General features: G+C 36.6%; 1 protein-coding gene across 1 annotated transcript in view; it reads right to left on the bottom strand.

Annotated features, from left to right (window-relative positions):
- The window catches only part of STIM2 (stromal interaction molecule 2), a 27,996-nt gene extending 12,054 nt beyond the window's left edge, over positions 1-15,942 (bottom strand). Inside the window, exons 1-2 of the mRNA XM_010072728.1 lie at positions 15,816-15,942; positions 4,816-4,930 (exon numbers count right to left, since the gene is read on the bottom strand). Coding sequence (XP_010071030.1) covers positions 4,816-4,930; positions 15,816-15,878 — 178 coding nt within the window. The 5' untranslated portion in view covers positions 15,879-15,942. The remainder of the gene's footprint in view (positions 1-4,815; positions 4,931-15,815) is intronic.
- Position 15,943: the final 1 nt, after the last annotated feature.

Below are 15,943 nucleotides of genomic sequence, written 5' to 3'. Positions count from 1 at the left end.
GGTGAGGCCGCACCTCAAATACTGGGTTCAGCTTTGGGCCCCTCATGACAAGAAAGACATTGAGGTGCTGGAGCACGTCCAAAGAAGGGCAACGAAGCTGGTGAAGGGTCTGGAGCACAAGTCTTACGAGCAGCAGCTGAGGGAACTGGGACTGTTCAGTCTGGAGGAAAGGAGGCTGAGGAGAGACCTTATCGCTCTCTGCAACTGTGAGAAAGGAGGTTGTAGCCAGGTGGATGTCGGTCTCTTTTCCCAAGTAATAAGTGATAGGATGAGAAGAAATGGCCTCAAGTTGCACCAGGAAAAATTTCTTCACTGAAAGGGTTGTCGAGTATTGGATCAGGCTGCCCAGGGAAGTGGTTGAGTCATCATCCCTGGAGGTATTTAACAGATGTGTAGATGCGGCGCTTAGGGGCATGGCAGTGTTGGTTTACAGTTGGACTCAATAATCTTAAAGGTCTTTTCCAACATAAATGATTCTATGTTGTGTACTTTTAAATGACCCCTCATCATTTAAGCTAAGCATAAACAATACAGACAGTCAACTCTTATTCTGTGATTTCACAGTCTGAATCTCTGCCTATGCACATATTTCACATGAAATTTACATTTACTATGTAAACTAATTCTGCATTAGTGGAATTCCAGTGTCAGTGCCTAGAAATCCCCAATTTTTCCAGGTGGAACTTGTCCCTAAACTGCCCTGTCCTCCCTTTCCTACAGCACCAAAGTTGAGCCCTAGGAGACTTATTTATATCAGCAAAAATGTTCAGACTGTTTCTTTTTGTTAATATCTTCTATATGCTATATATTGGTAAAAAGTATTGCTTTACTTGTCTCCAGTAAGACCTTATGACCAACATATATGTTTATCCTACAACAGCACACAGTACTGAGAAGCAAACTGGCCTTTCTTCAGCAGAAGCGGTTATAGCCTACTGAAACATGACAAGACAAGTGATACACACCAGGGGTACTGAAAGTCAAGCAGGCCAGCCAAAATTAATCTTGATCAGCTTTGCCAATTAGAATGTGCCAGCTCCTACTAATGAGCTGAGGTTGTAACTTTTCCTTAGTTTAAACACACAGTGGAGTAGGAACTGACAATTACTTTAAGTTAAATGCATATAGCATTGAAGAGTAACCATAATATCCTTTCCTCTCACACCTGTTTTCAGGTATCTTGAGAGAGAGGATGTCAGCAACGTGCCTTGGGCAGGCAGGTGTAGAAAGAAGAGTTTACAGCCCAGTGCAGCCCTCACTCTCTAGACTTGCATCAGCTGTTCTGTTTCACATCACAAGTTCGTTGTTTTCTGGTTTTTTTCACTTTTCTTTTAAACTGTTACAATAACATGTCTGAAGGTGAAGACATCAAAATTAGCTTCGAACTGGCTCTATATGAAAGCTGCTCCTTGCTAACCCATGCTAATGGCTGATTAGAAGATCAGGCTATATATAATTTTTTTCATGTTAAATTTATCATGCAGCACAGTGCTTCAGGGCAGGGAGGTGTGAAGTAAAACAACATTACAGTATCAGCCCCAGTACTCCTATGGGTCTCCTACTCCTTTCAGAAAACAAATTACATTCAGTAAGAGTATTTCATGGCAACAAATGAATGACAGCCATATACTAGGCTTAAAGTTGAGAACAGGCTGACTAGGCAATATAGAAAAGCACAAGATTGTTCTGTATCAAGCACATGGAAGGATTTAAAAGTTAGTTTTGTTTTAGCAGGGCCTTCAGCAGCAACATCAGCGTGAAATATGCTGCCACCAGTTGTTCTTTAAATAGCATGAAAAAAGGAAAAGAAGAGAAGAGAAGAGAAGAGAAGAGAAGAGAAGAGAAGAGGAGTGATCTTGACTATCTTTTCAACAGTTTAACAATACAACTCTTATTTCCTCTTACACAGAAGGACCAGTCTGCAGTACTGTCTGGTCCTGCCTGGAACAGCACAAAGCATTATGTAACTCATCCTGAGCCAAGCCCTGCTTGCATGCATTTCCAGTCTCTGAATATTTAAAACCTCGACAGCAAACAATTAAGAAAGTGCAAGGCAACCATAACACCTTTGTGGTATGCAGTTTAGTCTCTATTGCTGCAAGAACACCCGTGCAACACTACCCCAGAATAAAACAGATGATCACACACACAAAATAAAGCTAGACTTTAGGTCACCTTCTGCCTATGACAGAGAACGAAAAAGAGTTAAAGGAAAAAAATACAAAAAAGCTTCTGCCCTGCTCTGTGTGTGTATTATAGGGCAGTCTACAGACATACTATCCATGAAAGCTCAAATATGCCCTAATGGTAAATAAAACCTACTTGTTTTAAGGCAGTTTGTAAAAACTAGGTTTTAGTAGAACCCAGATTAGTCTGACAATAGTAAATAATTCATGAACTCCAGGTTTGACCACTACAGTTTTACTTTGCTACAAAAATCAGTTCCCAAGAAACAATGCTACATCACCAAGACTGCAACACCCTACCTATTCACCAAGACAGGTCAGAGAACTACCCAGCTGAAGGTCCCTGCACTGATCTTACAGACTCCTTTATGTTTGAGACTAAATACCTACACATCTCTCTTCAGACAGCAAATTCTTATGATCTTAGCCCATTAGAGGGGCAAAAAAAGAGAAGGCAGACACCCTTGAGACACAAAGATAATTGTACAAAGACTGGTATTCAAGACATCAAAACAAATGTTCACCTGTAACCTTTGCTGCACTCACAACTACCACCTCCTCAAGGCCCTTGTAGAAAAAATACTGAAGATGCACCCTTGATTTTAACTCAACAATAACTACTAAGCTTCCTACCTTAGAATACCTAAAAGGCTCTGTATATGTATAAATACCGCTTAGTTAGAAAGAAAAGGAGATAGTCAAAGCAAATACCATACAACAAACATATACTGGCATATACATTTAAAGAACACATACAGAATAACAAAAGTCAGAGGACTTTCAGAAAGCAGTGTTTTCTATAATTTAAACAGCTATGCTAGTTCCTAGCCATTCCTCTAAACAGAGTTCTCTCTGTAGAATTAGATTATGAGATTAAAAAAAATATAAGTGATCACAAAAAGCATAATTAGCATCAACCAAAATAAATTGACAGTCTTGTTTTGTACTAAAAGACCACCAAAACTATGTGGCAACACAGCAACAATAGGCTAGATATTGATTTAAGCTATTTAAGAAATCCTTCTCAAACAATCCTACCCCGCATAATCTAAACAGCAATAGATCCAAAGACACTTCTGCATAAGCACTAACGGGCACTGTCAAGGGCACTATTTAGAGCTTGTAATTCTCACACAGATACCTCAGACTACCTAACAAAGTCTAAAATTACTGATACCTTCCACCCTCTTGTTAAATGCTGTCAAATTGCATTAAACTGGCACTATAAACTAGCATCATGTAAGAAACAAATAAATTAAAATTCCTAAAACATCTAGACAGGAACAGCAGCATTTTCCATGTTTCCTAATATTAAAGTAGTTTATTGTTTGAGAGGCTCCATGCTTTCTAACAGTCACCAGACCGCTGTTAGCACTGCTTGGGAGTCTCATCCTAAGGGCTGCCCTGTGGTGCAACTTCAGTTTCTTCAATAGGATGAACAGTAAAGCCATTATAAGCAGACACAATAAGACCAGACATTTCTCTCAAAATCTTTTGAGTCTTACACACAATGATCACTACATTCAAGAAACCTGAAACTAGAACAAAGATACACACAATAGTCAAATTAGATACTTCCGTACCACTATAGCATAAATTTTTGAAGAGTTACTCATATGTTAGACAAACAATTGTAGGGAGATAATTTTCTCTGAAAATTTAGTTGCAATATTTTCACCGAACAAGATTTTTACTGAATAAGCATTTACAGAATATTTGAAGAGATGAGGCTAAAAATCACCAGTTAAAACATGGATATTTACTACACAAACAGTTAACCAATGTATTAACCTCAGATTGTCCACATCAGGAGAATGAACCAATGGTGTATTCCCAGCTTCATTACTCTTCTGTTCCTACTTTTAGTTGTTTGACTAATACCAACTTTGAGATCTCTATATGTTTACCATTAACACAACATCTTCTGAATGGTGAGGGGAAAAAAAGTTAAATATTTCTCCTAATAACTGTAACATTCCAGACCTCTAGAAATTTATCTTTTAAATCACTACATCCTATTTGCAATGAACACCGTACTGCTCATTAAGTACTGTCTTTTGATATTTGTCTCAACTTACTTATTTCATTCAAATCAAAGTGGGGGAGGGATGGTGGTGTTGGCTTGTCCATCCATTTTCCTGTATCCCAAGCTTAAAAAGATTTTCCAAAATGCTTTGGACTAAAAATTCTAGTTCTTCATAGCCCAAAGAAAGTTTACATCAACGTGGAAGCACATTGGACTTTCCACTTAATACAATGTATAATAAACGTCTAAAAAAGGCTTGACAGCAGTCCTTAGGGCTATACTAAATTAAATACATGCTTATCTGGAATCCAGTGCTTGCAACAGTCACCTTTATAAATTACAACCTCATATTGATGAGCGTGTAAGGTACCTCAGTTTACTTACAATACACCCAGCACATCAAGAGGAAATTAACACCAGCTCGACAGAATTAATTTTTAGTCAGGTTTATGTATGCCTATAAACAACAGTACCAAAACTGATTCACAAAGAAGCTTTAAAGGTGGTCATCCATTTACTACTCTAAATGACTCGGTGAAAAAATTGTTGAATTATGTCTATTTCAATAATCACCACCATTTTTAGCTACTCTTCTTTACCTACCTTCAGATGTTTTCCAGCGTTTCCACAGATCCTCAATGGTGATATGTTTGTCTTCTCTGTGCAGGTGACTATGTTTATTAGAGGCATCCTTATACTGCATATCTTCCCTTAGAAACTGAAGACAAAGGAAAACATCATCTTAAACACCAAAACAGCAATTTCTAAACAGAAACTACAAGGAAATCGGGCAGAGGAGAATCTTTACTATCTTGTCCACATGCAAGCAGCATGCAATTCATGTAAGTTGACTATATCAAACACTCAGAAAGCAAGTTAAACCCTCCTGCAGGATTTGATTTTCACAATGATTAAATCCTAGAAAAACTGAAGGTGCAGTTGGTAGTATAGTAGCTTTAACATTATTAGTATGCCTTAGATTTACAGTGATTACAAGAATACACCACACAAGTCATACTGTTTACCTCTCTATTCTGAACTCATTTAACCAACTTCACCTACATGAAGATAAGACCATCTAAGATTTGAAAAAGTGCCAGTCCTTTATGGATGAGTAAGACCTGAATCCTGCTATACCAGTTAAATGCAACTGCTTGAGGGATGTGAGAAAGGTGTTAACTAAGTATTACTAAAGTATTTTGATTAGACAACAACAAATTTATTTCTATTTCATCAAATTAAAAAAACAGAAGTAATCTTAAGGCCAATTTTCTTCTTACTAATCATTCTTCAGTGGTTACACTCCATGCACAGAAGTATTCCACAAAGTTGTTTCATTCACAGTAATTAACAGGAATCCTACGTCAAAACACCATGCTTTTTCTTTTAGTAAACATAATAAAAAGGAAGATCCTGCAATCACATCATATATTGCAGTGTTGCATCAGTATTTCACAAATCCCTACAAGCAGCTTCTACAAATACATACAAGAAAAAAAAGCATTGAACTGTAAAATCCATTTTACTTTTATTTCACAGAGGCCAAGAAAAATTGGAAAACTGGTTAGCAAACTGCCTGCCATTAATAATGGAGACCTTGCATAAGTATCAGTCCTTAAAAGCACAGCATGAGCAGCCACTATGGGTGGAGACCTTAGTATTAGTACCAGAAAACTAACATGACAGCTAAGTAATCCTCCACAGCAGACTGCTTGTTTTCTTCAGTTCCTGAAGGATAAGCTGCTCAGACAAAAACAGCTATAGATAGTATGACAACTAACTCAGAAGACAGCTTTTTAGGTGGTTGGTTACATGTCATCACCACTTCAAGCAGAGGTGAGGAAGAAGGCCAAGCTAGCAATGCACTGCAGAAGACTCCGCTTCTTAAATTTTAGTCCTAGTAATAATTTATCTGCAGAGCTTCCTGCATAGGCCCCATTTCTAGCAAATCTAGAGATGATGTAATTCAAGAAACTGCAGGAGAGAGTGAAAAGTAGTCAAGGTCAAAACCTACTATTAACTCTTAATAAAAAAAGACCGTGTACAATAGCAGAAATATGCAAGAAAAGACTAACACTTATAAATTTCCCCTTATTAAAAACTTCATTCTTACTAGGAAGTAAGGGAGTCTAAAAATATGGAAAAGGGATTCAAGTTTCTCCTCTACCTGCTAGACTTGGGATAAAGTACTAGTGGTCTTCCCTAATTTAATCATAAACCCATACATGTCTTTTGGTTCCAAATACAGATTGGATCACACAAACCCTCTCTCATTCATCTACTACTTCAAAACTCTTTGGATTGTCAGACATTAGCTATCTAAAGCCTTCCTGATTCCCCAAGCTGTTCCATTTAGCCCATACAAACTGCATGAGCATTTTTAACTAATCTTCCCTGTGTATATGAGAAAGGCATAAATACAGATATCTATAGGCGTACATACATATACATGAGAAATATAAGAGAAATTTATGAAATAAAATTTTTTATTCTATATTATAATAGAATATAAATATATGAGAATAATTGAAAATAGCAGCCTGTTGGGGCAGAGGCAATTACAGAGCTTCTAAAACACCATGGACCAGCAACTGTAAAAAGGTACAACAGGCACAGAAAACGACAGATTGCTGGAACTAAATGCAAATGTAAAAATATCTGCCACATAACCTCTGTTGCATATTCCACTGTCCAAGTGTTAACTCTGAGTATTTCCACAACTACCAGGTAGCTGGCAATTTCCATAGCTAACATGCAGCATGCAATCAAAGGCGGATTATTTTATTCATTCCTACTCCATGTTTATTAAATAATAAACTGAAGGAACCAAACAATAAGAAAACAAAAAAAATCTTCTTATCCACTAATGTCTCTAAACCCTTCCAGATTAAAATACAGTCTCACAGTTGGAGCACCAGGAAAGAACTGGTTTTCCCACCTCAACTTTTCCCTTCAGACTGCAACTACCTGCCATCAACTATCATCCCCAAGGTGTCTTTTGGGAACTTGTGAAAAACGTACTAAAAACACAGAAAAAAATATACAACAGGTTTCTTCTGGTAAAGACTATCTCCTTTCTTATGGGTTTAAGGTACACATTAACACTCACTATTCAGCTTTCTAGTGACTGGTAATAAACTGCCCTTGGAGACTTCAAATGTCAGGTGTGGACATTTGTTTTAAAAACAAACACTGTAGGCCGATCAAGTTTCTGAAGAGGAACAGAATGGAATATACGCTGTATGTAAAGTTTTCAGCAAATTTTGTATCTCCTCAGCCAAAACTCACACCTCAGATCAGTTTTGTTCATAAGAAATAAACTTGGTTCCATCTTTACTGCTAGTTGTCATCAAAGGTTGTAAAATACTATAGGATGACAATGTCTGAACAGTTACAGGTGCTGTCAAGGCAAATCTGAATTGCTGTTAACAATACTCCATACAGAGTTAGCAATAAAGCAGAGAAGGAAGACGCTAATTGATAAACAGAAAAGGTTTGAGGTGTTACATCTCACCCCAAGGCACTAAAAGGTACTAAAAGAAAGTGTTCTGATTTTAAAAATGGGATGGACATAGGTAAACCTGGCACCCAGATAAGCAGTGCTAACAACACTTTATGGAAAACTTGCAGCATTTCCTGTCATTCTGCTGCAGAGCCCGCAGAGGGAGCAAGAGATAATTTATTAATTCATGCTCTCAACACACCGCTGGAACACAACCAGCTATGCTAACAAGCTGAGGAGTTAAAATTATTTCAAATTTCATCACACATATGTAAAACAAACCCAAGTTCGAAGCACAAGATTTGCAAGGAGAAGAGGACGACAGTTGAAAAGATCTCGTTTATACTGAGAGACTGTTTAGAGTATTTGACCAAGTCCTTTTTTTAAAAGGGACTTCCAACACACAAACTTGTAAGCATTTTACATTCAGTAATGAGCACACAGTTACTCCTCAGAGGGAGAGATTATGCATTTATGGGAATTTCCTCAAGAAAAGAAAAGAGCCTCTCTTCTGTTCAATCCTACCCATGTTGCTCCCAGATCCTGTGAATAACCATGATGACTTCCTCAACAAGGCTCTCTAACACTGGATGGTCACAATGGCAAAGTTACAGCGTGCATAGCTAGAACGAGGCAGTCATGTTTCAAAGAATGAATGCATTTACTAATGAAGAGGTATATGATATCAAACATCTTTCTTTTGTTTAAAAGATCTTTGTCTCAAAATTGTCCGAAGATGGAAGTTCTCCTTCAAGAAAATGAATTCAGTCCTAAACTGAAGAAAGCCATAAAAACAGAACAACTCTAGTAAAAAGAGAGGATTTTTCTTTTCCTTGTCATGGCAGCTAATGTCTCTTCTGTTGCCCTGGTCATTAAATATACAAAGAAAAGGTTAGAAAAATAACTCTAAACAGGGAGGTTAAAAGAATAACCTCTAACAAAAAACATCTAAGCATTATCTTAGCCAACATAACTACTCGAGAGGGAGAAAGCCTTTTAAAACTACAAAGTTGAAACCAAGAGAACAGCAGATAAATTACCTAAAAACTGTGGGAAACAAAAAAAATCATTTGTCAAAGTAGTTACTGTAAAAACAAGTAGAATGTAAAAAAACACCATACCTAGACTCCAAATTGGAGTTTTGATCCAAAAAATACCGTAACAACTGTGCCTCTGCATAAATTCAAATCCCAAAGCCCATTTTTGTTCAGCAGTGTAATAGGTGGAAAGAAAACTTTCTCCTCCCTGGAGGGGACAGGACTTGTGGAGCCCCAGAAAAGAGTTACAAGGTCAAATACACCACCACCTTCCTTCCTCCTCAGAAAGATTCTAGTATCATAACATTGACCAAAATCCAGTCAACTTATAACCAAAAACTAACCTGAAGCAAGAGCCACAAAAAAAAAAAAAAAAAAAAAAAAAAAGACACCCCAAAATCTAATGCCAGTTTGACATGAGGACAGCACTTACAAGCTAAAGCCACATGCAACAATACAAAAAACTAAAATACATTAAAATATGGAAGTTGCAAGAGATGCTTCCTCCTTGAGGAGCAAATGAACAATTGGATACTTATTGGATACTTTTGCAAACACCAGTGGAAAAGTAAAATTAACCACACTCACTAACTGCAGAAGGAAGTATTCATGTGCTATGTTTATATTATGATCTGGATGAAGGCTTAAGTTTATGATTTTCAGTTTCACCAACTTAAAATAAACCCTCTAACTGACACGTTTACTTTAGGAGCAATTAGTAGTATCTCCTGGCTAAGTATTACTGTCTTCCTTGAGCATCTATTCTTTAAACAGTGTTATTCCCTTGATTTTTTATTTCCTTCAGTTTTATTCCTCCAAAAAAAAATCCTGCAAAAGGTACAGCTTCAGTTTTCCTATGATCCTACCTTCAGATACAGCTGGTCACAGTTAGACAGCCTTTCAGTACGTTCTCTCCCAGGTATGACAGCGTTCACAACTGCCTACCCTAGAGAAATGGCTTCTAAACATGTTACACAGTAAAATAAGAAAATGTATTTAAGCATAATAGAAACATTACTAGAAAAACATAGGACATAGCAAAGTCTATCTTAAGTAATCTACAAATTCTATTGAAAAAAGATTGTTGCAGCTCAAAACAAAATTGTATCTACTCTACTGCAAAGTAAACTTTGCAATCTCTTCAAAACCAAGTTAGAGTTTCCAAGGGGGTATTTCACTGTAGCAGGACTAAATGCCTGCAGTGCTACATAAACAGGTGCAGCTACATATTAGCTTAAGTACCTCCAAGGAGGCAAAGCAGGAGGTAGGTCTTATCCAAATCACGCCGAAACAGGCTTCTATCCAACTGTCCCCGTGACAACTCATGCTACCTCTCTACAGGACTTCCCAGCACAGGCACAGCTGTCGACTAACACAGTCACAATGTTTTCAGAGAAGACCTGGCTCCTACCTATCCTGCTCTGAAAAAAACAGGCTGTGTAGGCACACTCAGAGTTGCTTACAAAACTTCAGGAGCCTAAAAGACACTGCCTGGGGACAAATACATTAGTAGTTGAATGATGGAATTCAGTGCAAAAATAAGAACTCTGTTAACAGATCCAGGACAAACTAAGGGAATCAAAGTAACCCAATAGCTTTCGAGGGAAACAGTTTCCTACACCAGTTAGGAAGCTCAAAATACTCATTTGAAAGATCAATGTTTGGAACAGAATATTCTGCACAGTGAGATGTAAAACACACCCAGGAGCCATCCCAGTATTATGCAAAACAGTTCCAGTGTGTTCAGTTTTTGAACCTGGGGTATGCTCCTGAAGTTTAACGGGGTCCCAAGACACACTAAACAAAGAGAGATCAATCTTCTGAATTATGTCATCCATTATTTTTTAACATCTGTTCCATACATAGCTGTATTTCCTCCCACCCCCCAAATCTTATGCTAAATCTTTACCCTCTCCAAGATGCAACAATCAAAAGGAAGAGAAATTCTGTGCATAAATTTGCTCTTGATTCAAGGATACAGAAAAGCTATTCTGAGTCATCCTGAGTTTAATGATAAATACTGAACTTGCTTTTTTACCTCACACTTTATGCTCCTAATATCCAAAATACACATACTTAAAACAGGAGCACCATACCGCCTCAGCATCTAGTTCTTCAGGATTTCCTGTCATGGAATTTCTTCCAATTTTGCCTGAAGTATTTAGTAGTCCCTACTGTCCAGAACAGATTATTGAAATTAATACATTTCTGGTCCAAATTAGTAAAAGATGTTTTATTCATTTTTTGTATCTCTTAAGGAACTGAAGAACATAGATATCCACAGACTTCTTTTACCAACTCATCTTTACACGAATTACAGCTCTATTTCAGCAGTAGTTCAGCAAATAATTTCATCTTGAAAAGTTACATGTTAAATTTTATTTCTCCAGATTCTCCTAAAATAGTCATACTAATGCATAACATTTTAATTTAGCAAGCTTGTAAAATAAATTGTGATGCACAGATGCATGTACAAATTTAATTGCTAAAAGAAAAGAGGATTTAACAACCAAGAATATGACTATCAAATTAATTACATAATAAAAATAAGGAATAAGAGTATGAACTGGTTCTCCTTTTTTATAAAAGCCTTTAATCACAAATTAGCACTAAAGGGAGGGTATACTAAAACATATATTTCTGAATTCTACCCAGTTATATAACTTAGGTATTTTTAACCAAGTTGTTTACACTTGAACTCTGTATCTTCTCCATTTTTATTTCCTTCTGGATTCTTCTTTTGACTTTTTTTTTTTTTTTGGCTCCACCTCTTTATCTTCTCTCAGAACACACAGCATACTCTCTCAAGACATTATGTTTGTTCCACTTCTCTTGGATTATTTGCATCTTGGATGCAAATACAACCTCAGGCCCCCAAACAATAGCTTCACAGACCCCACCCATTCAGAAGTGGTCACTTCAAGGAAAGATCTTGGGCTGTCAAATATTCTGCCCCTGTCAAATTTACTAAAGCCAAAGTGCTATATTACTATTGCTATTCCTGATCATATCACACTAGCTACTTTTTATGCTTTAATCGCTGTATAGAAGACAATCATCCTCCCTGTTTTAGGCCACTAAAGCTACATTCTTTTTGACTCTTGCCTCCACACAACATTTTAAGTGAGGCACTTCTGCATATCACCCCTGAGGTTCCAGCTTCTTTGACCATACTGTTGAAAGCCATTCTCTGTTTCATGCTTTCAATACTGCAGTCTCTTCCTCTCTGCACAGTGTTTTTTGTCTTTTTTTTTTTTTTTTTTTTTTTGGTGGTGGTTTGTGTGGGGTTTGGTGGGTTGGGTTTTTTTGTTAACTAATTATGTAAGTGCACTCACAAAAAAAAAAAAACCAAAACCTTGAAGTATCCAGATATTAAATGATCTATCCAAAGATCCCATGCAAAGCTGTGAATTCATGTCATTAGCTTTGTGTGACATGAGATGCACAGTAGGATATTAATATTTCAAAAACATCAACTTATTCCATTTTTACAGAGAGATTCCTTGAGGAAATAACTTGATTTAGGGTTTAAGTATAAAGGTTCTTTGGAAACAGGAAAAACCTATGTAAATACTGAACATATGATAAGTCTGTCTTACTGCTTGTGCCTCTTCTTCATTAAAACAAATCATGTACGTGTGGTGCAACAGATGCTTCCTGAGGCAGATAGCCTCCCACAACACATGACTAAAACCTCTGTCAATAATACATTCTCTCTTTCACTTACCCTTTTACAGCCTACCTCTTTAAACCAGTTTAAACAATTGCAATCTTCTGTATATTAGTAACAAAGTAATAATAGTAGGAGCTAGATTTGATAAAGAAATTCATACTAGCCTGCCCTAACAGTAAGTATAGTCTTTTCCCACAGCCTTTCTTTTTTCTCTTCTCTGCTGTACCATACTCCCCAGTTTTCACACTGTGATAGCCTACTTCACAGAAATTAGTAAATGCACAGCAAAGCATACTCTAAAGTATGACACAAATTTATTATCCAAAGCATTTTTTTTCTTTGAGCTATGCTTCTTGTTTTGAAGTACATAATTCTACACTGAAAATTCAGGGCAAGCATTAGAAAATTACGTGAATCCCAAATGCAAACCAAGAAATTCAAACATATGAGTAGCGATGACAAAAGCTGTTTTTCCAAGTATTTTGTAATAATTAGAATTAGAAACGTATATTCTAGTGAATTTAAAAGTTCAAGCTTTTTCATCTTTATAAATCTTTAAGTTATACCATGTAGTCTATAACCTAGGTAACAGACCAAAGAATAAGGAAAAAAAAAAATAATCTAACCAGTCCATGCTCAAACTACAGCCCCTTTATCTTCCTTAGAAGACTTCATCAAATCCCTCACGTGTTTCCATGACTAGTAAATCCCATGCTAAAAATTTAGATCAAATTTCCTCACATCAATTTAATCAAGGTCAAATACAAGCTTCTTTACAGTCCACACAAGCTAGATCTTCCAGTATCATACAATTTTTGAGAAAATAAGAAGTTTCTTAGAAAAGTTCAAATTTTCTTATATCCTAGAGACATTCTCTCTCTACAGAAAGACTTTATTTGAGCCTTCATTTTACAAATGAAAAACAAACTACAGTATAAAACAGGGCATAAGGAACATTGGGAAAAACAATAGACTGTGCAGATGAAGTATCTGGAATCAGTGATGGGGGTTCTCAACTGGATTAGCAAATTAAAATAGTTAAAATAAATAGTTTAACATCTTTAGCTCTTGTTACCTTCCTCTCTCAAAATAACTTATTTACAAGAACTTCCTTCCTTGGTGTAAATATACACTTGTAATTTGTAACTCTGTTTTAATGCTGGTAAAACAGCAGAAAGTTATTATACATTGTCACATTTTTCCTGACAAATAAAAATCTGATGAATATCTAATCAACATACGCAATATACTGCTCTTCCAGGAGTCTTGCAAGCAAAGACCATGCAGCATGAGACAGGAAATCCATTATCCTGCTGTGAAGTAAAATCCTTGTATTTCATGCAAGTTTTACTTCTAATAAAGTTGTTTGGTTTTTGTTTTTTGTTTTTTTTAATTATCAGACCTCAGCCTTAAACACAAGCAGAATTACCCACTGTGATAAAAAAAAAATCTGGTACATTAGGACATACTAACGTTACATTCAGACCTTCTGTGATTGGGTGACTATATAACAATGTTGTTAAAATGTCAGATCTTTTAAGATTACAGTAAAGAGCCAGTAAGAGTGCTACAACAAGAACACATAATTTACTAGTTGAACTTGGAATTAAATTGCATTTCTCATTAATTTCAGGTTTGCTTTTAAAGTCTTAGAAGAAAATACTCTATTCAAATACATATTCATCACTGATTTGCATGGAAACTATATGTACAAAAAAAAGCTAATTTAGGGGTTAATTAAATATTTCTTCAACAATTAAAAATGACCTAGTAGAAAAAAAGGGCTACATGTCAGTCATTTTATGCACAGTGAGTAGTTCAAATACATAGTTTCACTCATCTCTCATTACCCCAGCTATAACAGCACCCCTCATGAACTGTTCTAATTTCAGTTACTTTGACAGGTTTTAAGAGTAGCTTCTGTTGCTTGGATTTATCTTGACATTACTCTGGAACAGGAAGAAATTTAAGGTCCGATATAAAGATGGTCCACTGAAAACCAGGACAGATCATTTGAATACTAATAAAAAGTTGCCAGTGTATAAATACTTCAGTATTTTCTTTTAAGTTTCTTAACTTTCATGTATGCAGCACAAGTCAAGAGAACCACACAATGCTGAGAAGCTACTCAGAAAGCTCACACTCCAGCACTAATTTTTCAGTTTGCAGACTGGATTGTGCCTTTCCCAAACATTAATGACAGTAACCAAACATTCTATAATAACACAGCTAGACTATTTCCAGTGTCTGAACTACCTCCTCACCATGACACTCCCTAAGAATACAGAGCAGATTTTTTCTTCCAAAGACAAAAAGTATATTATTGCATTCTGGATCATTCTCTCCATTGTACTGTATTCCTTCAGAAAACTTGTATCAACCAAGCAAGCATCAATCACTGTTGATGCTGTTTGTACATGGTCACAAAGAAAAGTAAGTAGCATCACTTTAAACTTGACAATTACAATTCACAACTCTAACTCATTCAGAGAGAACAATCTTCCCCAAAATGTTACAAAAAAAGGGAGGAGAAATCAGGTCTAGATTTCTCTCCCACTCATCTCCAGTGAGAATGTGCTTCAGAACCATATGGCAATACTCTCATTTTTAAGGGACAGGAGATGAGGGGACATCTTCATTCCCCTTCCTTTCTCAAGCCCATACCTGACAACTGCCAGAAGCAAGAACAATGAAACTACACAGGTATTTCCATTCCTATCCAGTAATTTTGAGAACACTGATGGTAAAGTTGTGTAAGTTCAAGGGCAACTCCTTTGCCAGGACCACCAAGAGCCTGCCTACCAAACACATTCAAGCACACTCACAAAAAACCTTCAGGCACGTCTGAAGCTGGTTCATAGGACTTAATCTACCATTAACCTACAGCAGGATGTACCTACTACTTGCCTGTAAAATTTAAGCAAAAACACAGGAAAGCTTTCTAGACTGCTGTCTGTAACAGGTAATGGTTTGCACCATGATGTGCCTGGAACAGAACTAAGGTAAACAGGAAAGCCCAGCAACGCCTTAAGCAAGGAAACCTTAGAGCAAAGAAACTAAAATACCAGGTGACAGATCACATCAACTCTTAGTTACCTCACTGCAAGCTAAAATCAACACCATTTACTCTTACAGTAATCACAAAAATAACAGCTTTTATACATAGTCATAAAAAACTTCCCTTTAGGCTAGAACAATGGACAGTAATATTCCATTTCAGACAATTCTAGAAATTAGACTTTCCTTCCACATTTGGCTGTGGGAAGGGCTGAATTAAGAAAAACAGCAACAAGTACTCAAGTGCTGGAACATAAAGAGCAGTTATATAAAACAGGATTAAAAAAAAAAGACAGACTTCATGTATGCACAAGTGAAGGCTTTTTACTCCTACCTCATCACTTTCATCTACTTCAATACCACCATCTTTGTCATCATCCATTTGCTTATGGATCATGCGGAGAGCTTCTAGGCTGAATCGGTCCTCCTCAGTAAAACATGGTGGGCTGAGAGAACTGCAGG

The sequence above is a fragment of the Pterocles gutturalis genome, unplaced genomic scaffold (genome assembly GCF_000699245.1).
Source record: "Pterocles gutturalis isolate BGI_N339 unplaced genomic scaffold, ASM69924v1 scaffold26782, whole genome shotgun sequence".
Taxonomy (NCBI): domain Eukaryota; kingdom Metazoa; phylum Chordata; class Aves; order Pterocliformes; family Pteroclidae; genus Pterocles; species Pterocles gutturalis.
This window is presented reverse-complemented; position numbering and strand designations above follow the sequence as displayed.